The sequence below is a fragment of the Plecotus auritus genome, assembly GCF_963455305.1.
Source record: "Plecotus auritus genome assembly, chromosome: 10".
Lineage (NCBI taxonomy): Eukaryota > Metazoa > Chordata > Mammalia > Chiroptera > Vespertilionidae > Plecotus > Plecotus auritus.
The window spans coordinates 15,051,484-15,072,762 of record NC_137785.1 but is presented as its reverse complement, the minus strand read 5'-3'; the positions used below and the strand labels follow the sequence as shown (position 1 = coordinate 15,072,762).

Genomic DNA, 21,279 nt, shown 5'->3' with positions numbered 1-21,279 from the left:
AGGCAAACGTGTGCGGCCAGAAAGGCCAGTCTCCCTTCCCTGTGGTGGTGGGCCCTGGGCTGTGCAGGTGCTGGGTTTGGGCTGCGTCCCTCCGCCCAGCCCCGAGAGCTGTCGGGGAAGGTTTTACTGGTGAAGGTGTTTCAGGACTGGGGATTCTCAGAGGCCACAGCCTCACCATAGGAGCTGAGTTTGAAGCTCGGCCCTGTCGCTTACCAGCTGTGTGACCTTGGGCGAGGTGCTTCAGCTCTTTGAGCTCAGCTTCTTCACAGGCTGGAGGACCGATCCATTCTCTCATGCAGAAAACAAACCATCAAACACCTGCTTTAGGCCTGGCCCTGGGCTGGACATGTTGGGGAATGGTGGCGACCAAGACAGCCCCAGCCCTGCCCTTGTGGGGCTCCGAGTTTAGTCGGGGAGGCAGCTGACAAGTAGAACATTGAGTGATATTAGCTGTGTACTGTTTGTGTGAAATTGCTCAGGGAGCCATGGGGAGGGGTGGAGGGTGGGGTGACTTGGTTTGGGGGCACCTTTCCAGGACAGCAGGGGCCCTCGGCGGGAGAACAGAGCTCAGTGGGTTGTTGAGAGGGGAAGGGGGCCGGCAGAGGCCTGGGGCGGGAGGGGAGGGGGTGTGAGGGACCCAGAATGTGGAGAGTCACAGGCTGGGGTCCTCTGTGCCCGCAGCCCAGAACGTGACTGTGGACGAGGTCATCAGCGCTTACAAGCAGGCCTGCCAGAAGCTGAACTGCAGACAGATCCCCAAGCTCCTCAGGCAGCTCCAGGTATGCAGGAGGGGAGGGGCTCGCCACCTCCCAGCAGCCTCCGGGCATCCACTGCCCGGCCTGCTCACCCAGCCACGGCCCCTGTACTCCCAGACGCCTTGGAAAGTCCTCAGTCAGCTGTAAATGCAGTCAGGCTCCTCATGAATATTTACACAGTGGGAATTATGTAAAGTAAGAATTTCAAGTATCTATCTCTCCCCAGAAAAGGTCTGTTCCCCAGGCGGAAAGCCAAGTATACAATACTTATTCTTAAAAGCCTGAATTACAAAAGTAACATATGTTCTTTAATTTTAAAAAAACTACAGACATAAAAAGCAAAATTCACTTCTTCTTGTCCAAGTCCCATTCCCAGGAGTCCCTGCTGTTGACAGCTTGGGCTTTGTCCTCTGGGAGGACAGTCTGATTTCCTGTGGCGAGGGTGTCGCTGTGCCTGGGAAGCGCGCCCCTCCCCCCAGCCATCTCCTGCCAGCGCCTTCGCCTTCCCCGTGGCCACCGGCCTGGCTGAGGGTCAAGCACTGCCATAGTGCCCTCCAGATGTTCCCACGTTTGTTTCTAGGGTTGTTGCTCCCTCGGACAGCGCGGCTGTGAGCAGTCATGCTGGCCGCCCATCCCTGCGCACCTGGGTTAGGGTTCTGTGGAGGATTCCAGAAGGTCTTACTGTCAGGTCCAGGGAAAGATAGCCACTCAGTGCGGCGGCCAGGAATGTGGGTCCTGTAGCCTGGTTCAGGCCAAGCCTGCCCTTACCACCTAGGCAAGGCTGGGCTTAGCGTCTGTCTGCCCACGGGTTCATCACAGCTCCTCCCTCGGAGTTGATGTGTGTGGAGCCCAGAGAATAGGGCCTGGCACCTGTGGGGTGGGGCTGGAGCTCAGCCAGGAGCCAGCAAGACGTCTGTCCAGTGCCTTTATTCCTCCTTACTGAGCTCACGTATTCCTCCTTACTGAGCTCACTGCGTGCCAGGCCTGGTACCCTGCCTTCCCCCCGGCCTCTTGGGCCTGACCTGTCAGCTTTCTCCTCAGCACCTGCCTCACAGCCTTTGCGCTGGCTGTTCCTCTGCCTGAAAACCTTGTCCCAGAGATGCCCAGGGTCCACTCCCTCACTCCATTCAGCTGGGGCAGGGGGCCAGCATCCAGACCTGCCTCGCCCCAGGTCCACGATCAGGGGTGGGGGGGTAAGGAGCTGCCACCTTCTCCGAGCTGCTTTGCCCTCCTCACCCACCCCAAACACTGCCTCACCTCAGAAAGAGCAGAGCCAGATGAACTACAAAAGTAAGGCCCTTCCTGCTTAACCCCCGTCCATTCTGCTTTCCCAGGAGTTCACGGACCTCGGGCACCGTATTGACTGTCTGGACCTGAAAGGTGTGTGTCTGGGCAGAGGTGGGGAGCCTAAGGGGTGGGCAGGGCCAACCTTCCCTAGAGGTGGATCCGAGGGCAGGATGAGGTCCTGGGCTGCTTGGGGTCAGTGGGTCCCACCAGAAGAGCTTAGCCAGAGTGGGATGGGGGCCCTTCCTTCCTCCCTCCGTTGGCCTGGAGCCCCGGTTTGCACCCAGCCCCCCACCACACACAGAAGTGAGCTCACACATGCACGCACGGCGCTTCATCCCCTCCCAGGTGAAAAGCTCGACTACAAGGCCTGCGAGGCCCTGGAAGAGGTCTTCAAGAGGCTGCAGTTCAAGGTCGTGGATCTGGAGCAGACAAACCTGGACGAAGATGTGAGCATCTCTGCCACCACCCTTACCTGCTTCCTGAGCTCCCTGGCTCTTAGAGGTTTGGGGGCTGGGGCACTGCAGGAGGAGGGAACCCCCTTGGACAAGGGCTGGGCAGGGCCTCTTGAGGGACAAAACAGGGAAATCCAGTGTGACCAGAGTGGATGGGAAGAATGTTGGGGCTCCGGGCAGGGCCCAGAGAAGGCGTCTCACAGACCCCCTCAAAGGCAGGGGCTTTGTAAGGGAGGGAGAGACTTGGGGAGCCAGGCCGGAGGGAGGCTGTGGCCACCTGGAGCCTTTCCAGGAGTGTCCTACCGCCCCCACCTCGTCATAGTGTCTGCAGGGGAAGGGGTTTGAGAAACTTTTTTTTTTTAATTGATTTCTATGGAAGGGGGAAGGGAAAGAGAGAGGAACATCAATGTGAGAGAGTACATTGATCGGTTGCCTCTCACAAGCACCCTGACCCAGGATCGAACCCGCGACCTTCTGGTACATGCGATGATGCCCTGCCCAGGTAAATAAATGCCCTGACCCATGGGGGAAGGCACTGGCCTCCGTCCCACTCTGGGGGAATCGGAGGAATCAAACCCTTCCGGTACACGGGATGGTGCTCCAGCCAACTGAGCCATACCAGCCAGGGCAGGTTTGAGAATCGTCTGAAAGCAGCCTCCCCCACTAGGCCTAGGTATCCTCTCCTCCCCCTGGAGACTTGGGGGTCACTAGGAGCCCAGGAACTTGGGCCCCAGGTCTAGAGGACACAGGAGAGCCAGGGGTCAGGGTCCTGGAGAACTGCGGCCTGTCCCGATCACACAGCACGGCAGTCCTGGGGGCACGTAAGAGGCTCTTCCAGGAAATGGAAGGGTTGGTTCTTGTGACCCAGAGGTGCGGGGGCAGTGTCGGGATCAGCTCCTACCTCCCAGTCTCCGTGGCCTCCCCCTGAGGCTGAGCCCCTTGTCTCCACCCCAGGGCGCCTCGGCCCTCTTTGACATGATTGAGTACTACGAGTCAGCCACCCACCTCAACATCTCCTTCAACAAGCACATCGGCACCCGGGGCTGGCAGGCCGCTGCCCACATGATGCGCAAGGTGGGTGCCCCCCCCGCCACCTCCAAGTTTCCAGGGTGGGGGGAGCTCAGGCATAGAGGGGTCCAGGTGCTTTGTAAGGGCACCCAGCTCTTTAGGGGTGTTGGGCCCCACCCCCCAGGCCCTGGGTGAAAGCTGTCCTAAGAGATGCCTTGCCCAGGCCCACCCTGGCCCCTTCTCTCCTCCTCTCCTTACCCTTAACGTATTCCTTGGAGGCATCTATGGTCACCACCCCCATGTTACTCACAGGGAGTCAGGGAACTCGGCTGTCGCCAGCTCCACCCCCACCTCGCTCACCCACAGGGACCCCAGGCCAGGCCTTCCAGCACCAGCCCCAGCTGTAAAAGCAGATGACCTTGCTGTTCACTGGGATTGGGGTGGGAGGTCCCCCGGGGCAGGGAGAGCGGGGGCCAGCCTGACCCAGCCCTGCTCCTGCCCCAACAGACCAGCTGTCTGCAGTACCTGGATGCCCGCAACACGCCCCTGCTGGACCACTCCGCGCCCTTCGTGGCCCGTGCCCTGCGAATCCGCAGCAGCCTGGCCGTGCTGCACCTGGAGAACGCCAGCCTGTCGGGGCGGCCCCTCGTGCTGCTTGGTGAGCCCAGGCCCGGGAGGCTGGGTGGGGAGTGAGCCCATCTGGCGGCTGGGACTGTTGGCTGGGTCCTGTGGGCCTGGCCAGTCACGAGCCCTCCTCTCCCCCAGCCACAGCCCTAAAGATGAACATGAACCTTCGGGAGCTGTACCTGGCCGACAACAAGCTCAATGGCCTGCAGGACTCAGCCCAGCTGGGCAACCTGCTCAAGTTCAACTGCTCCCTGCAGATCCTGGACCTCCGTAACAACCACGTGCTGGACTCAGGTGTGTGAGAGGTCCACCCGCCCTACTCCCGTCACCCAGCTCCCACTGTGCCCAGCCAGGTGCTCCGAGGTGCTGGGGACAATAGTGACCAAGACAGCCCAGCTCTGCTCTCGTGGGGTCAGAGTTCATAGTGAACACAGACCACCCCAGGCAGTGAGAGTCAGACTGTGGGCCGGGGGCTACACCCAGAGGGTTACACCCCGTCCAGGGGTCAGGGGCAGCTCGGTGAGGTATTGAACAGATACTTAAAATAATTACCATCTGGGAAAAGTGCCCTGAGAGGAAACGAGGTTGTTGGGACAAAAGGTCAGCCGCAGGCTCTTTAAGTCTCGGGGAGGGGACCTCTAGGTGGCCATGTGGGGCTGAGAGTACAAACCACTGGTGTACAAGCCTGGGAGGAATCCAGGCAGAGGGCAGCTGGTTCGAGGCCTGAGGGAGGAAGAACTTGAACGCTGGGTGTTGTGGGGAAAGCTGTGGTGATCCAGGAGGTGGAAGGGAAGAGAGGAGGAGGTGTCAGTGGGAGAAATTCAGTTCCCTCCTGGGGGAGGGCGGCTGGGTCTGGTTCGCTGTTGGGCAGAGTCCCTGGCCTCAGTGTGAAGGAAGGGGAGGGGGCAGGCAGAGTGGGACGGAGGCCAGTGCCTTCCCCCAGGGCAGCCAGGCCCGGACCCACATTTACTGACCACCTAACCCGACCAGGCCTGTCGCCTTGGCTCCTGGGTGGGAGACCTCTGCCCTCGGGAAAGCACAGCCAAGATGAATGAGTAGGGAACTGAGTCTGTCCGATGGTGAGACGTGCTCGGGGAAAAAGGAAGCCGTGGTGGTGGGCTCCGCTGGCTGGCCAGAGGCTGCGGGAGAGGGTGATGTTTGAGCAGAGCTCTAGGCAGACAGGGAGGAATGTTCCTGGCCCAGGGATCGGGAGCTGGGTGTGTGCCTGCCCAGGCAGGGGGGTCGCAGCAGGAGGTGGCAGGGACGGGCAGACCCAGGGGAGGGTGGAGCCCACACCACCGACGGGACTCACCCAGGGGCCTCCGCCAGGTCTGGCCTACATCTGCGAGGGCCTCAAGGAGCAGAGGAAGGGACTGGTGACCCTGGTGCTGTGGAACAACCAGCTCACACACACGGGCATGGCCTTCCTGGGCATGACGCTGGTGAGTCCACAGGGTCCCCGCCCCTCCCCCACCCCCGCCCAGCACTGTCAGCCGTGTCCCGCGGGTTCATTTCCTCTCCTTCAGCCCCTGCGGCCTTTCCCTGAGGGAGTAGCCCTCCCTCGCTGTCCGTTTGAGCCCAGCACCATCGCCTAGCACAGAACTTCTGCACAAGGTGAAAAGGTTTTGTTAATATTTCTAGAAGCCTTCAGCAAGGCTTAAACCTTATTGTTACACAGAATTCAAAGCAAGCCCACAGGGTACAGAGGCTCAACCCAGGTGAGGAACTCCCACTGCAAGGGGAGTGGGCAGGGCAGCTGGCACTGGGGAGACTTCTCGGCCTTGGCAGGAATGTGCTGGCACTCAGGCCAGCTGCACTGCTGAGGGGAGCGCCGGGTCTGCCTCTTTCCCGACTGGCCTGCAGGGCCTCTTCTCCGTCTCACCCGCACCCCTGCAGCCACACACACAGAGCCTGGAGACGCTGAATCTGGGTCACAACCCCATTGGGAACGAGGGCGTGCGCAACCTCAAGAACGGCCTCATCGGCAACCGCAGCGTGCTGCGCCTCGGCCTGGCCTCCACCAAGCTCACCTGCGAGGGTAGGGCGCGGGGCGGGTGAGGGGGGCCGGGCAGGCGGGTCGGTGGGTGGCCAGCCGGGCGTGGGCCCATGGCCAGCCCTGCGGTCCCCCTCCCAGGCGCGGTGGCGGTGGCGGAGTTCATCGCCGAGAGCCCCCGCCTCCTGAGACTGGACCTTCGGGAGAACGAGATCAAGACGGGCGGGCTCATGGCACTGTCCTTGGCCCTCAAGGTGAACCACTCCCTGCTGCGCCTGGACCTTGACCGAGAGCCCAAGAAGGAGGCGGTGAGCGGGCTCTCCTCTGCGGCCTGGCTGTGGGCAGCTGGGGGCGGACTTGGCCGGAATGACCACAGGACACGCTGCAGGGACAGGGCCCCCCCCCCGCCCCCCGAGCCCTAGCCAGGCCTGCTCTGCCCACAGGTGAAGAGCTTCATCGAGACGCAGAAGGCACTGCTCGCCGAGATCCAGAATGGCTGCAAACGCAACTTCGTGCAGGCGCGGGAGCGGGAGGAGAAGGAGCAGCGGCTGCAGCTGTCGGCCTCCATGCCCGAGATCACCGTCACCGAGCCCCAGCCTGACGAGGAGCCCGGGGACGAGGAGTCCGGGGACAGGCCTGCCACCCAGGCTCAGGAGAACGGGGACCCGGCCCCCGGGCCCAGCCTGGACTCAGACTCAGACTCAGACTCCGAGGGGGAGGAGGATGGGGAGAGGGCTGTGGCCCCCTGCCCCACCCCACTGCCCCCCACGGACTCCCTGGGCCCTGGGAATAGGAGCCCCCCAGGCAGCCCTTCCTCCCCCACTGAGCAGCGAATCTCCGTGTCCAGCCCAGGCCGAGGCCACAAAGTGTTCGTGGTGACTCGAGTGGAGAGCCCCCCCGAGAGAGCCGAGCCCCCTGTGCCGCCCTCTCCTCGTCCTCCCTCCCCACCTGCCTTGCCTTCCCCGCCCCCCTCACCTGCCCTGCCACCAGCTGAGGCCATCAGCGCTTGGGACCCAGGGTCATCGGAGCCTCAGCCACAGCCAGAGCCGCTGCAGGCAGGGCCACCCCTGCCCAATGGCCTGAAGCCTGAGTTTGCCCTCGCACTGCCCCCAGAGCCGCCCCCGGGGCCCGAGGCCAAGGCGGGCAGCTGTGGCCTGGAACACGGTGAGAGGAGCTCTGGGGCAGGCTGACCAGGGGCCCTGCGTGCTGTGTGCGACCCTGCCCATTAGTGGGCCTCAGTTTGCCCTGAAATGGCCCTGGTAGGGACAGGGCCCCACCTTGCTTCCCAGGTCCTGGGGCTCTCCCTGGAGTCTGATCTCAGGGGACCCTGGCTTGTGCTGCCCTGAGGGTCTGGCCTGGGCAGGGCTGGTGGGGACAGGCTGCCATCCCTCCACCCGCCTGACTGGAGGCCGCCCACCCATTCTCCCCGCGCAGAACTGAGCTGCTCCAAGAACGAGAAGGAGCTCGAGGAGCTGCTTCTGGAAGCCAGTCAGGAATCTGGGCAGGAGACACTGTGACACTTTAGGTGAGACGAGGGCCAGGGGCCTGGGGAGCCAGCGAGAGAGGCCCTGGCTCTGACAGGCCCCCCAATCTCTTCTCCCCAAGTTCCTTTTTTTCCAGCCGGTCTTCTATGAGCTGAGGCCAGAGCCATGAGAACCTGCTCACCCTCACCCCCAGCCTTCCTGAGGCCCGGACGCCAGGGGTGGGGGCGCCTTTCTGGGGACCCCTACCCCCCACAGCAACACTACACGGGGTGCAGGAGCTGCAGGGAGTGGCCCTCTCCATCCTGACTTGAGCACTCCTGTTTGTGTCCAGCCCCTAAGCCTCTGGGCCAGAGGAGGGGAGTCTCCAAGGTCACCAGCCCCAAATCTGCTGACTCTTCGGGAAGGGCCCGTTAGGCCAGGCTTGCCTGGGGAGGGCCGAGTCCTGGGTGGTGGTAGGATGCCCCCCACCCCTATGGCACTGGGCACAGGATGAGGCAGGAGTCATGGTGCGGGGCGGTGAGTGATGGTGGTGGTTGGACTTGGTAGAGCAGCCCCAGGCGGTGCGGGCCGGGCGGGTGGGGGATGGGAGCAGAGGATCAGAGCTTTCTTCTTAAGTGCAATAAATCTATCAGGGAGCTGCGGGGGCGGGCGGGGCTCTGAGACCCTCTGTCCAGGCCGCTGGAAGCTGCGCCCTGAGAGGCACTACGACCCGGGGAGGGTGGGGGTGGCGTGGGCAGAGGGCTGGGGAGGGCCTCCTTCTGTCGGTGCAACTCTGTCCACACCTTTTCTAATAAACCAGAGCTGGGTTCACCTTTCGCCTGTTCTCTGCTTGTGCTCATCCCGGTGGGAGTTCTGGACACGGGAGGGGGAAGGTGGGCCAGACAGCTCTGGTTCCGGCGCACCTGCTGGGCTGTGTGGCAGCGGTCCCCCAGGAAACCCGGGGGCTGCCCGTCCTGTACGGGTGTCCACACTCTCATGTCTCACGGCCAGTCCACTTTGTGCTTAGCTTTCTTCAGAGGGAAAACCCCCAAATATTCTCCAGCTTTAGGTCCAGGGGTCAGGGTGATGTGCCCCCCAGTCACCTAGGGCTCAAGGAGAAGCAGACACCAGCCTGTCTGCGCTGGCCCTGGACATTCGCGGAGGGGGGTGGAGTGTGCACAGGCCACGAGTCAGCGCCCTGGAGCCCCTGGGCAGCCTGCTCCCCACGGCCAGGACATGGTGAGGTGCGCCCGGGGCTGGGAGGCATTCCTGGGAAATCAACTTCACCTTCAGAAAACGAGAGCAGCACTCAAGGGGAGACCTTTGCACCTGCCCCTTTTCTCCCTGCGTGGGACGCTGACTCGGGGTGGGTAGAGGCGGTGGGAAGACCACAAGAATCCCAGTGTCACCGACTGGGAGCCCTAGTGCCACCCAGCTCCTGCACAGGCCCAGGAATCTGTCCCCAGTGGCCACTGTCAGCTGACTTTTCGGTCATTGGCAGCTGTTGTGTGTGCCATGTACATCGGCCACCAGCCCTAGCACCTGCCCCACTCACCCCACGGGCAGCTGGGGAGATAGACCTGCACGGGCCCCGGTTCTGAGCTGTGGGCAGCATCGGCCTCCAGCTGGGCCCCCTGTGCTGGGTGTGCGGTGGGGGTGGGACGAGCCCTCCAGGCTGTCCTGGCTTCAGTCCCCTTCTTGAGACGGGGTGTGTGGTTTGCCTCCAGAGGCTGAGGAGCACAGTCCTTGCCAGGTTGGGTCTGTCAGTGCAGGCCCCCCCCCCCCCCCCCAACGCAGTTGACCTGTGGTCAGTTCTAGCTGTTGCTCAGGAATCAACTCCCATGGGAGCTTTCAGCCCTCAGCAGGCTGGTGGGTGCTCGCCTGTCCCCTTTGTGACCTCTCCACTTCCAGGCTGGTGACCCACAGGCTGGGCTCGAGTGGGGGGTAGGAGGTCTCAGCTTACCTGTCTCAGGTGATGCCTTTGAGGGGCGCCCCACAGCCTTGTCCCTGCTCTTTACTCCCACTAAATTTAGCTTAGAGTGAGGAATTCGGTCTTACCAACCATTCAGGATTGAAATGTGTCCCAACCTCCCTCCACACAAAAACATGTGAAGTCCTAACCCTTAGGAGCTCGGAATGGGACCTTTGGAGACGGGTCTTCATAGAGGTAATCAATTGAAAATGAGGTCATAGGTAACGCCCTGATCCAGAATGCCTGGTGTTCTCATAAAAAGGGGAAACTGGGACACAGATGTGCCCGGCAGGAAGAGGATGTGAAGATGGAGGCTGGAGGGATGGCGGCCACAGCCAGGGCACCTCGGGTCGCCCACAAAGTGCTCAAAGCTGAAGAGGCCAGGAAGGGTTCCCCTGCACTGGCTCTGCTGGCCCCTTGATTTCGCACTTCGGGCCTCAACTGTGAGAGAATGAGTTCCTGTTGTCCTGAGCCACCCAGTTTGTGGGACTTTGTGACACAAGCCCCAGGAGACTAGCAAACCAGCTCCTCCGGGCTCCTGATGTTCCAGCTTTTGGGAGGCCTGGATCACGGGTGGGTTCCCTTTCTCCAGCCACCCCAGCATCGCCATCGCTCGTGAAGGCACAGGAGTCTCATGCTTGGCTACACACCATCCAATCTTAAATGTATCAGTGCCCTAACCCAGGTGTTTGTTTTCACACACCTGGGTGTTCAGGATGGAGGCAGCTCTGCACAAAGCCATGTGGACCCAGGCCCCCTCTGTCTTGTGGCTCTGCTACCCGCTGGGCCTTAGGGCTCCTGCATCCAACAGGAAGGTGGGGAAGGGGGAGAGGAATGAAGACAAACCTGCTGCCTATCTTGTTGCCACAGCAGGGAAGGGACACACATCACTTCCACTCCCTGGTGGTCTGTGAGAACTAGCCCCCTGTCCTCACCTGGGTGTAAGTTGCATCAAAACCTCCACACTATAAAAGGGAGTGAGATCCTGGTCGACAGTGAGCTGTCTCAGGTACACCCAGCCATCCTATTTTGGTTTAGTTTAGTTTTTTTATAGTCTCCCAAAACTCCAGCTTTGGCAGGCACATGGTCAGAGTCTAAGATAAATGGGTACCAGTTGGACCACTGCTTGGAACCACACAGCAGGTCCTCAGCTTCTTCCTGGGGCTGGAGGTCCTCAGTCCCACTCCCAACCGCCAGCCAAGGCTAGTCCTGCCTCCTACAGCGCCCCACTCCTGATCCCAATCTTTTTTTTTTTTTAAGCCAGTCACCAATCTGTTTTCTGCCGGGACCCTAGGTAGTAAGAAATAGAAGCCCAGCTGAAACCGGTTTGGCTCAGTGGATAGAGCGTCGGCCTGTGGACTGAGGGGTCCCGGGTTTGATTCTGGTCAAGGGCACGTACATTGGTTGCGGGCACATCCCTGGCGGGGGGTGTGCAGGAGGCAGCTGATCGATGTTTCTCTCTCGTTGATGTTTCTAACTCTCTGTCCCTCTCCCTTCCTCTCTGTAAAATACCAATAAAATATATTTTAAAAAAAGAAAAAAAAAGAAATAGAAGCCCAATCATATTGGCTTAAGGGAGATGGAAGGGACGTATGCCCTGGCCGGTGTGATTCGGTTGGGCTTCATCCCATGCACTGAGAGGTCACCAATTCAATTCCTGGTCAAGGCACATGCCCAGGTTGCTGGCTTGTGCAGAAGGATGTTTCTCTCATTGATGGTTCTCTCTTCTCCCTTTCCCTTCCTCTCTCTAAAATCAATTTTTACAAAAAATTTTTAAGGGATGGGACATAGAGTGGCCCTGCTCAATATCAAGTCACAGCAACACTGACCTAATGGTGTCACAAGGCCCCGTGTTTCTCTCCAAGGGGCTTCCCTCTGGGCTGGCTCTCCCCTGCTGTTGGAAAGCCTCTCCCAGCGGGTCCAGGTTATCCAGGCCAGGATTGAAAAACCGCACCTCAGTCCCGGCATCGCCTGTGAAGGCATAGGCTGGCTGTGCCCTACGTCCACTTTAGCACAATCATTGGCCAGGGGCACTGGGGTGTCGTACCCAGCCTTGGAGATAAGGAATGACGTCAGTACCCGCACCAGGCCACATGGCGTGAGGGTGGGTGCTTTGAAAGTTCTAGGCTCCACTGTCTGCTCAGGGCCCTGGCTTAGAAGTCACACCCTGTTGGTCCTCCCTCCCCACCCTGGACTGGGCGGGGCACACCACAGGCCTGAGCGTGTGGCTATGTGACCAATGAGGAAGAGGAAACTGCCCTGGGGGTGACGCCCCATCCTAGGTCTCCCACTGGCAGGAGGGGAAGGTGTGCCGGACAGGCAGAGTCCAGCCCTAAGATTACCCTCCTCTAGACCCGGCTCCGGCTCCGACTCTGACTCTGTCCTACACACGCCCCCAGCTTTGCTCATCTTCCCTGACCTCATCCAGGAGCTCCTCAGGGGCCCTGAAATGACCCTAAAGCAGCCTCTCTGGACGGTTCCTTGTCCGGGGAGGCAGTGCTGCCCACCCAGCTGGCGGAGCAGCCAGCGATACCTAATTAACTCATGCTGGGGGCGGAGCCACACTGCCAGTTGAGTAGCCCCCTGAGGTCACCTCAGACACTGCCCTTGGAAATGCCAGCTCCTGCCCTGCCCACAGAGGTGCAGGCTTGGGTATGGGGACTAGGACCCGGATCCCCGAGGCCTGGGTGTTCTCTATCACCTGAGTCAACGTGGCACATCCGTCCTTCATCTCCCTGCTTGGGCCTCACCCACCACCCCCACAGCCCCTCCTGCCCTAGGGATGCCAGCCATGCGGCTGACGCCCTGGGGGGAAATGGGCTTGGCCGAACAGGGCAGGCCTGGTCCCTAGTTCTTGCTGAGTGAGGGAGACCAGGGCCTAAGACCAATCAAGGGCTTTCACACCTTCATTTATTGCACTTGAACTCTGAGTCTTCAGTGGTCCTCCTGCGCTTTGGGATACTGGCACTATTGTCAGCTACTCCCACTGGCTCGCAGATTCACGTGGGGAATGTGGCCACCACAGGCCTCATTCCCAACACTGGACGCTGGGTCCCTACACGTGTCCTCATCTGGGCAGAGGGGGCACTGTTGCCCTTGCTGCCCCAGAGTCCTTCATTCAAGGCACCGCCCCTGAATGAAGGCTGGATTCCCTGAAGCGCAGGACACACAGGCCACGGGTCTGGGCTTACTCCTTTGCGTCATGCGGGGGTGGGGGTCCTCGCCGGCCTGGTTGGTTCTGGTGACAGCGCGGGCAGCCCGAGGGTCGTGGCTGGCTGCGTTGGCGGTGCAGGCCGCCGAAGGGGTGTGGTTGGCTCTATTAGCAGCGTGGGGGGCGTCGCCGGCTGGGGACTTGGGCGGGCTGGGCGGCTTGAGCGCTCTGACCGCCCGGAGAAGGCCCATGCGGCGGCGGATGGAATGGTCCAGGTTGACGGTGCAGCGCAGCAGGTTCTGTGCCTCGGCCACGGTGAAGGGGAAGTCGGCGCTCAGGAAGCGCTGGAAGAGCTCGGGGTCGCCGTCCAGGTCCAGCACGTTCTGCAGCTCCTTGGTCAGGGAGTGCAGCTCCCGGCTGTTGTCGCAGAACACGTCCCAGAGGCGCGCACGGGCCTCGGGCGCGCCCCCGACCTGCTGCCGGTCCTCCAGGCACTGCAGCACCCAGCTGAGGCGGCAGGGCCACTGGTTGGCGAGCACGACCCAGGCCACGGCCTGGCGCGGTGTGGGGCCCCCGAAGTCCTGCTGCTGCTGTTGCAGCAGGCGCAAGGTGATGGGCACGGTGTTGACGATGCGCCGCATGAACACCAAGTTGTCGGGCACGTACTCGTAGAGGCAGTCGCGCTCGTCATGCAAGCAGAAGAGCGCCTCCTGGATGCGGCGCGCCGCCTCTACGTCGATGAGGCTCTGCGTGCGCTCGGCCCCCGCCTGCATCTCCATCTCCACGGCCAGCAGCTGCGCGCCCTCGTCACCGCCCGGGCTCAGTGGCCGCAGATGGCGCGTCATCTCTCGGTACAACAGGTCGTCGCGGCTCTGCACGGCGTCGTGCAGGAACTGCAGCTTCGTGCGGTGGCCCATGATGGGCACGGAGAAGGGCAGCGTGACAGTGCGATTGAGGAAGTGGTAGCCATTGTCCGCCATGCCCTTCATGGAGCCAGCGCTTTCGAGGCACGCGGCCAGAATGCTGGGGTCCACCACCAGGATGAAGATGAAGGGCGCATGGCTGTCAGACAACAGTGTGTTGATGGCGTTGAGCACACCCACCACGTGGTCAGAGTAGCACGTGTCCAACCCGGTGACCTCGAGCACGATGCGCAGCCGGCATCGCTGGTAGATCTCCAGGAAGCACAGGAAGTCGGTGAGCAGCTCCACCTCCTTCTTCACCTCGCACATGAAACCCAGCTGGCTGCCGAATTTCTCTCGCGACACTAGCCGCTCGATCTTTTTGCGCTGGCTCACTAACAGGTGCTTGCCCACCGAGTACACGGCCATGAGCAGGCCCGAGCCCGAAAGCGTGGTGGCCGCGCCACCGAACACCCGCATCACGCTGCTGTGCGCGCCACTGTGGCTCAGCGCGTGGGAGCCCAGGGACAGGTAGAGCAAGGCCACGCCGAGGCCCAGCGCCGCCAGCAGGGCCACCAGCGCCAGGCACACGCGGCGCCGGCAGTGCCATTCGCACTGGCCGAAGCCGGGCTTCGTGGTCGGCTTGTTGCCCAACACCGAGTACACGCTGAAGGGCAGCGGGCCGTAGTGGTGGCGGATGCCCTCACACAGCGTGGTCACCAGGCCGGCCCACAGCTTGTCAGAGCCCTCGTACTGCCAGGCGCTGAAGCGGATGAAGAGGAACTTCACGTTCTTGCGCCGCAGGTGCACCTCGGTGATGACCGGCTGCAGGAACACCAGGTACCACAGCAGCCGCGGTAAGCTCCAGCCGCTCACAGACCGCGGCCGCCACTGCACGCGCTGCAGGAACTCGGCCTCTAGCTGCCTCGCCTCCTGCTCCATCAGCGCTGCGGGGACGGAGGGCGAGGGCGAGGGCGCCGGGTCGGCGGGAGCGGCCGCGGCCACGCTCGGGCCGGGGGCGGAGCTCGGCCCTGGGCGGGGCTCACCTGTGGCGGGACTCGGGCAGGGGCGGGGCCTGGATATTAGAATGGGCCGGGCGGGAAAAGCCTGGGCGGACGCAGAAAATGCGGAAGGGAAGACTTGGAGCCGGCTTGGACCGGAAAGGCCTGAGGGCGAGGCCCAGGAGGCTCAGGGATGGACATAAATAGAGCCCCCAGATGAAGAGGAAGGGAGAGTGCAGGGAAGGCTTTAAGGAGTGAAAGAATGGATACGAGGTTCTGGTGAAGAGAAATGTTGGGCAGCAAGGGTACAGCCTTGATCTGATTTTCCTGCTCCTCTTCCTCCAGCTCAGCTGTCTCCTCCTCCAGGAAGCCCTCTCTGATTCCCAGACTGAATTAGACGCCCCCTGTCTCTCCCCCGCCCCACCTCCCTCCCAGTCTTCTCACCCACTTTGAGTTGTCACTGGGGACAGGTGTGTCTCCCGCTCTGGACTGTGAGCCCTTGAAGGGCAGGGCCCTGGTTGTCTTGATCATCAAGGAAGTGTTGGGGGAACGTTTGAAGGTCGGATCATGAGAGGCTGGGGCGTCTGTCTGCTGTGACGTTGTGAGTGAATGAATGGGAATATGTCAGAGCCACCTAGCACAGAGTGGGTGCTCCAATGCCATTTCCTTTCTCCCTACAGTCAAACCTTTTCTCCTCCCAGGACAACACGGGGCAGACGGGGGCTTGTTTACTAGGTGCTCAGCAGGCCTGGCACACGGAGGTGAGTCACCTCCAGCCCTTCTGGCCACCACCGGGGCTGGGGGCTGAGCTCCAGCAGGGCTTGAACCAGGTCCAAGCTGCTGCAGATCCTGGCCAGGTTTCAGCTCATGTCTTCAGTGAACACCTGTCTGTCTGTTAGGGCTCTTGTGGGCTCCAGGCCCTGAGCCAGAGCTGAGGAGAAGAGGTGGGTCCTACAGCCTCAGTGAGGAACTTGGGCTTTCTCCCTAGGGTGTTCCGGAGCCATAGAAGGCGTTTGAGCAGGGGAACGCCAGGGATAGATTTGTATTTTAGAAAGTTCCTTGGAGTGGATTTGGCAGGGGAGGGGGCTGAGACTGGAGGCCAGGAGGTCAGAGAGGAAACTGGAGCAGGGATGGGGGCAGAGGTGGGGGTAGTGATAGGGGGCAGGGGTGGGGGAGGGATGCGGGGCAGAGGCTGAGGGCCTGGGTAGGAACCTGGTTAAAGTAAGTTATGGCCACTGGACTGGGGCCGGCTGGCCTCAGGGGCGAGTGGATCTTGGGGAAGCCTGGGGCTGGGCAGGGCCAGCGGCTCCATTTCCCGTACCCTCGCCCCAGCACACACAGAGCCTCACCCGTGATCTTGTCTAGCATCAGGTGCAGGCGGCAGCCGAAAGGGGCGTAGAAACCCACCGTCACAGGCACGGGCACGTGGCAGAGGGTCTTGGCCAGGCAGCTGCAGTAGACATCATCCTCTGTCAGGATATCTGGGGACCAGGGTGGGGAGCGGGTAGAGGTAGAGAAACTGAGTCAATGAGGCTGGCCAGGTACCCCTCCTCCCAGCCCCTCCCCCTCCAGAGCACCGCCCTCAGCCCCTCCCTGCACCAGCATCCCTGTCCCAGAGAAGACTCAGCTGAAACCTCAGGTGCAGGTTTCTGTGGCCAAAGGCAGCCCCTTCCTCCGCGGCCAGTGTGCCCCTCTGGGCCGCCCAGGATGAGCTGACCCCAAATTCATCAGCCAAGGCCCGGAGGCTAGCCTTCCCTGGCCCCAGCCGGAGACCTGTGCTAATTTGGCCGCCCTGGCCCTAGGCCACCGGTCCATGGTTCCCCTGGGAAAGTCCCAGGGTCTTTTCTTGAGCCTCCAGGCCCTTGGATGCTTAGGACACTGCCCGCCATGCTCCGCGTGCCCGCTCCTGCCTGCTCTGCCAGCCTGGCTTCAGTGTCGACCGGCTCCTCAGCTTCCTGTCCACCCCTGGCCCTGACCTCTCTCCCTCTCCGTGACCCCTGCCCACAGTCACTCATCCTGCCCTGAGACCTGCCTCTGGTCCTGGCCCTGTCACCTCTCTCTGGGTGACCCGAGCAGTGGTGCCTCTGGGAGTGGGTGGCAGAGACACTGGGGGCCTGGGTACCAAAGGCAGTGCCGTGGTCTGGAATTGCCATTTAGGGCGCACTTAGGGTTAAGTCCTGACACCCTATGAAAGCCCTGGAGTTGGGGCGCCAGAAAGGCAGGGCTCAGTCACGGGGTGGAGGGAGTCGCAGGGCCAGCCTTTCAGGGAGGCCTCCCCTCATTCATCCTCTGCCGGTCTGTGTGGGAACCGGGCGCCGTGGCCCAGAGGCTCCCGTGATAAAGCTGTTCCTGACCTGGAGCCCCAGGCCCTGCTCAGCTGTTGCTCTGTTTTCTAACCAGAGTTGGAAACCAGCCTCGTGTCCCTGTCTCTCAGGTTAGGCCCCCAGCACCTCTGGCCTGGACTCCTGCGTCCGCCCTTGCCCCCCACAGTCCACTCCCCTGTTAGATCCTGAGTCAGTTCCCGCCCATCCACCCTTCCACCTATCAGCCCTCTCCCCTCTCTCCCTGCGCTGCAGCCACACTGGCCTCCTCGCTGTCCCCCAAGCCGGCCTTTGCGGATCCTGCTGCCACTTACTTACTCAAGAGAACGGCCCGTCTTTGTCAGATGCGCCTTAATGGTGACTGTTTAACTGAGAAGCCTGGTGCCCCCTATCTCCTGTCCTGGCTGTGTTCTTCTCCATGTGGTGCTGGGCTTTTAAACGTTCCTATTTCTCGTTTCCTGCACCCACCCAGCCCCGCCCCACAGAATGTGAGCTCCGGGAGGGCGTCGGTCTGTCTGCCCTGCTCCCTTTGCCCCCAGAACAGAGCCTCACACCCGCTGCAGGCGTTTAATACCTGGTCAGCGAATGAATGAATGAATGAATGGAACCCTCCCATCGCTGCACTGCTCTCTCCATCCCCCAGGCCACTCCCTACCTCTTGCCGCAGCTGCTCATTGACCACCTCCCCCAACCAGAGCTGGCCAGCAAGCTGTTGCTCACCACCCCGCCACACATCCTCTGTGGCCTGTTGAGCCAGCCGAGGGAGGGCCAGTGACACAGAAAGCAGAGCAAGGGAGTCGGCAAGGGAGTCAGCCCAGGCCCTTGGCCAGCCCAGGATGGAGGCACCAGGGACAGGCCCTGCCCGGAAGCCTTGGATCCCAACAGATGAAGCAGAGTGGCCGCCGAGACCCAGCGTCAGGGACAAGCACCCTCTCAGACGGGGACCAGAGGGAGGGAGGCTCCAGGCCCAGGCGGGAAGCGAGGTGGCAGGGACAGAGCCCCAGGGAGACTGGGTGAGCACCGGAGCTGTAGGAGGTGAAGGGGCCGCAGGCTGCGGGGGGAGGCAGGGGCCCGGCGTCAGTGGGCCTGTGGGGCTCCAGGAGGATGCTGGTTGCGGAGGGCAGGGCTGGGCCGCTGCTGGCCATGGCGGGTGCAGGGGGCAGCTGGGGGGCGCAGGCCGGTCCCATGGGGGCCATGGTGGTTGTAGGTGATCCCTTCTGGGCACCAGGAACAGGGCAGAGACGCTGCCGCAGGGGGCTAGAAGGTGCGGGCGGGGGCTGCCGCTGCTGCTGCAGGATAGGGAGCTGGGGGCCCCGGCGACAGCCCCCGACGACCCCCTGGTGGCTGTGGTAGGCAAGCTGCCACCGCACCTGGGGGGACAGGTGACAGGGCCTGTGGGCTGGAGGGGCCGCTGGGTCATGGCACCACTGCTGACAGCATCCTGGAAGGAAGGAAGTGGGGGTGACTGGGCCTGGGTCCCTGACTCCTGGGGCCACTGGCAGGAACCAGGTCAGGTTTCAGATGGAGGCTGGGGCTGATCCTCAGCTATGGCCCAGAAGTCAGAGAGACAAGGAGGGGGTGTGGGCTCTGTGCCCCACCATGAGTGGGGGGAGTGGTGCAGGGCCTGGGCTTTAACTGGGCGAGGGGCTGGAGAGGGGATGACACCCAGAGTCCCTGCCACCCCAAATTGCTTGGTCCCTGGGGGTCCCCCAGTGGTGTGACAGAGGAATCCATGGGGAACTGGTCTGGTTGGTCCAGAGGAGGCCAGAGTGATGGGAGGTGGCTGTGGAGTGGGGACAGGACAGAATGGGGGTGAAGGGGGTTGGCCTACACCCAGGCTCCAACCTAGGCTGGTGGGAAGGGGCAGCCTGGGACTCTGGCCCCCACCTCGTTCATACACTCCGTCGGCGGGGCCGCTTCCCCAGGTTGAGGGCAGTCCCCACAGCCTGGAGCTGTTCCCACACTGGGGGAGGGGCAGGCCAGGTGGGACTCCTCTGCTGACATCCCCAGCCCCGGCTCCCAGCTTTGGCCACCGGGTCTGTGGTTCCCCCCGCCCCCATGGCCCCATATCCGAGGAGTTCTGGTGACTTCCCTTCTGGGGCCTGAGCTTCTGTCCCACCATCCACTTGGCAGCCCCCCACTCACACACCTCCCTGCCAGGACTCCCCAAACTGTACCCCTACCTTTTTGGTGCCCCAGCTCTGGGTCCAAGTAGTTGCTCTCGGTGAGGTTCCAGGGGGGCAGGGTGCCCTTGGCAAAGTGGACAGTATTGTGCTGGTGCATGGCGCCGGGCTGCTCACGGGGGGACGGCCTCAGGGCCCAGCCCCCGTGGCACCAGCAGCAGGAACCGACTTCCAGGACAGCCGCCTGGGACCTGGGAAGGAGACCCCAGCCCAGATGTTGGCTCCCAGGTCCAGGTGGGGCAGGGTGCTCTTCAGAGTAAAAGTGAGAGGTCAGGCCCAGGGGAGGGATGCCCAGGTATGGGAGGGAGGTGTGGGGGGTTGAGGGGGACTTGGGGCTAACGTGGGGTGGGTAAGACTTTCAAGGGTCCAGTGATTGGGTGTTTGGGAGTCCATGAGAGTTTTCAAGAGGCCAGGACGATGGGGTGCTGAGCAGATGTGGGCTGGGGAAGGGGAGCTGGTGGGTGGCTGAGTAAAATCAGGGGAACTAGGCATTGGGGGTATGCGCTGTGGGAAGCGAGGCTGGCACTGTCTGAAGGACACGGGTGAGCCCAGTGCACTGAGGGCTGGGGGCAGGGAGCATCAAATGGCTGAATCTCAGGGCTGGGTCCATTTGGAGACTGAATGGGCAGCTGGAGGGAGGGGAATTCTGGGAGAGCAGATGAAAGTAAGGGCTTCCATTTGGAGAGAGGCTCAGCAAACCCAGGGTGAGAGGAGTGCCCTGGGTTTAAAATGTGAGGCACCAAAAACAGAAGGGAGGGAGGGATGTTGTTGGGGGAGAGGGGAAGACAGGTGAAGTGGTAAGAAATTGGTGGTGAGAGTTGGGGCTCAGTGAGGGTTGGGGGCAGGCATGTGGCCCCTACCCACTACCCCCCAGCCTGGGGTCCCCGTACCTGATTGCTGCTTCTGCCTTGAGGCCCCAGCTCCCCGGCCGCCGGCTCAGGCCCAACTGGTGAGAGGGTGCCAGGAGCTGAGCTGCCTGACTGACCGGTTTGCCCGCCCAGTCCCCTCCCCTTTTTCCCAGCTTGCCAGGGGCCCTCGGCTCTCCAGGACTGGGGGGCCTGCCCCTGCACAGTACCTGAGGTCAAGGATGGAGATGACTGGCCACGGTGCTGCCTGGGTGGGACCGGACAAAGTGTCCATGGTGCCCAGGCCCCAGGCACTTCTGCTGTGGGAGGGAAGGAAGCTGGGGCAGGGATCGAGTGCAAGCCACGCCAGGACGCAATCCCGGGTTCAGATGCCATTCCTCTGGGGCCTAGCTGTGTGACCTTGGGCAGGTGACTACACCTCTCTGAGCCTGGGCTTCCTCATTGCTGAGCGGGCCAGTGTCCGTGCCCGCTTCTCGGGTTGTCAGGGAGTCCACTGAGCAGAGCGTGGAATGCAGCAGTGACAGCAGCTAACATGCCGGGCACTGACTGACCCATTTACCAGGCTGCTCTAAATGCTTCTCATAGAATGAGGACGACACACACTGTGAGGCTTACCAGGGGCCTCCTATGGTGGACATGCTTGTCATACACTAGCCCCGTTCTTCCTCATCGCGCCCCAGAGAGGGGTGTGATGCTCTTTGTGGTCCCTTGTGGGGTCTCAGAGGCAGGGCGGAACTTTGAAAGCGGGATCAGTGGTTTGTGTTCAGGATCTGCCTCCTGATAGGTGTGGTTCCTTTAAGACATCCTTCCAGAGGTGAGGCTGGGGCCGGGGCTGGACAAGAGGGGCCTGATACCATGGGTGCCCCTCTGCTCCCCAGGGTCTGCTCCCTACACCACCCAACAGTGGCTGCCCGGGGAGATGGGTGATCTGATGGGGCGGGGGAGGCAACCACAGACAGTACCCAGGACAGGGGGCTTCAGGATAGAGGACGCCTGTGCATGGCTGTCTCTCCTCCCCCAGGCCTTCAAGTTGCTTCTTCAGGGAGGGCTTTCTCCAGGGGGGCCTTCCTCCCTGTCCTCCACCAATTCTGGACTCGGTCCCGATAGGGGGTGAGCGTGTGTGGGAACCTCCAGGGTGGGCCCCTGAGCTTCTTAGAGGCAGGGCTGGGCCAGTCCCCGTTCCTGGCGGCCTGCACACATGGTTTCGCTGAGTAATTGTGATTCACGCAGGAGCATCTGCCCGGCTCTATGCTGGGCAGGGCCACCACGGGTGGAGGGATCAGGGAATAAGTAAACAC

General features: G+C 62.0%; 2 protein-coding genes across 2 annotated transcripts in view; one reads left to right on the top strand and one right to left on the bottom strand.

The window, feature by feature from the left end:
* The window catches only part of PPP1R37 (protein phosphatase 1 regulatory subunit 37), a 43,815-nt gene extending 35,393 nt beyond the window's left edge, over positions 1-8,422 (top strand). Inside the window, exons 2-13 of the mRNA XM_080645282.1 lie at positions 682-779; positions 2,090-2,135; positions 2,388-2,488; positions 3,449-3,568; positions 4,010-4,160; positions 4,268-4,423; positions 5,459-5,571; positions 6,026-6,167; positions 6,264-6,430; positions 6,566-7,286; positions 7,557-7,647; positions 7,728-8,422. Coding sequence (XP_080501408.1) covers positions 682-779; positions 2,090-2,135; positions 2,388-2,488; positions 3,449-3,568; positions 4,010-4,160; positions 4,268-4,423; positions 5,459-5,571; positions 6,026-6,167; positions 6,264-6,430; positions 6,566-7,286; positions 7,557-7,639 — 1,898 coding nt within the window. The 3' untranslated portion in view covers positions 7,640-7,647; positions 7,728-8,422. The remainder of the gene's footprint in view (positions 1-681; positions 780-2,089; positions 2,136-2,387; positions 2,489-3,448; positions 3,569-4,009; positions 4,161-4,267; positions 4,424-5,458; positions 5,572-6,025; positions 6,168-6,263; positions 6,431-6,565; positions 7,287-7,556; positions 7,648-7,727) is intronic.
* A 4,030-nt stretch (positions 8,423-12,452) lies between these two features.
* Positions 12,453-20,065, bottom strand: NKPD1 (NTPase KAP family P-loop domain containing 1). The gene is made up of 4 exons (XM_080643839.1): positions 20,006-20,065; positions 19,116-19,306; positions 15,961-16,092; positions 12,453-14,557 (listed from the first exon to the last, which is right to left on the bottom strand). Exons 2-4 carry the CDS (start codon positions 19,213-19,215, stop codon positions 12,672-12,674), a joined length of 2,118 nt encoding a protein of 705 aa, XP_080499965.1. The 5' UTR covers positions 19,216-19,306; positions 20,006-20,065; the 3' UTR covers positions 12,453-12,671.
* Positions 20,066-21,279: the final 1,214 nt, after the last annotated feature.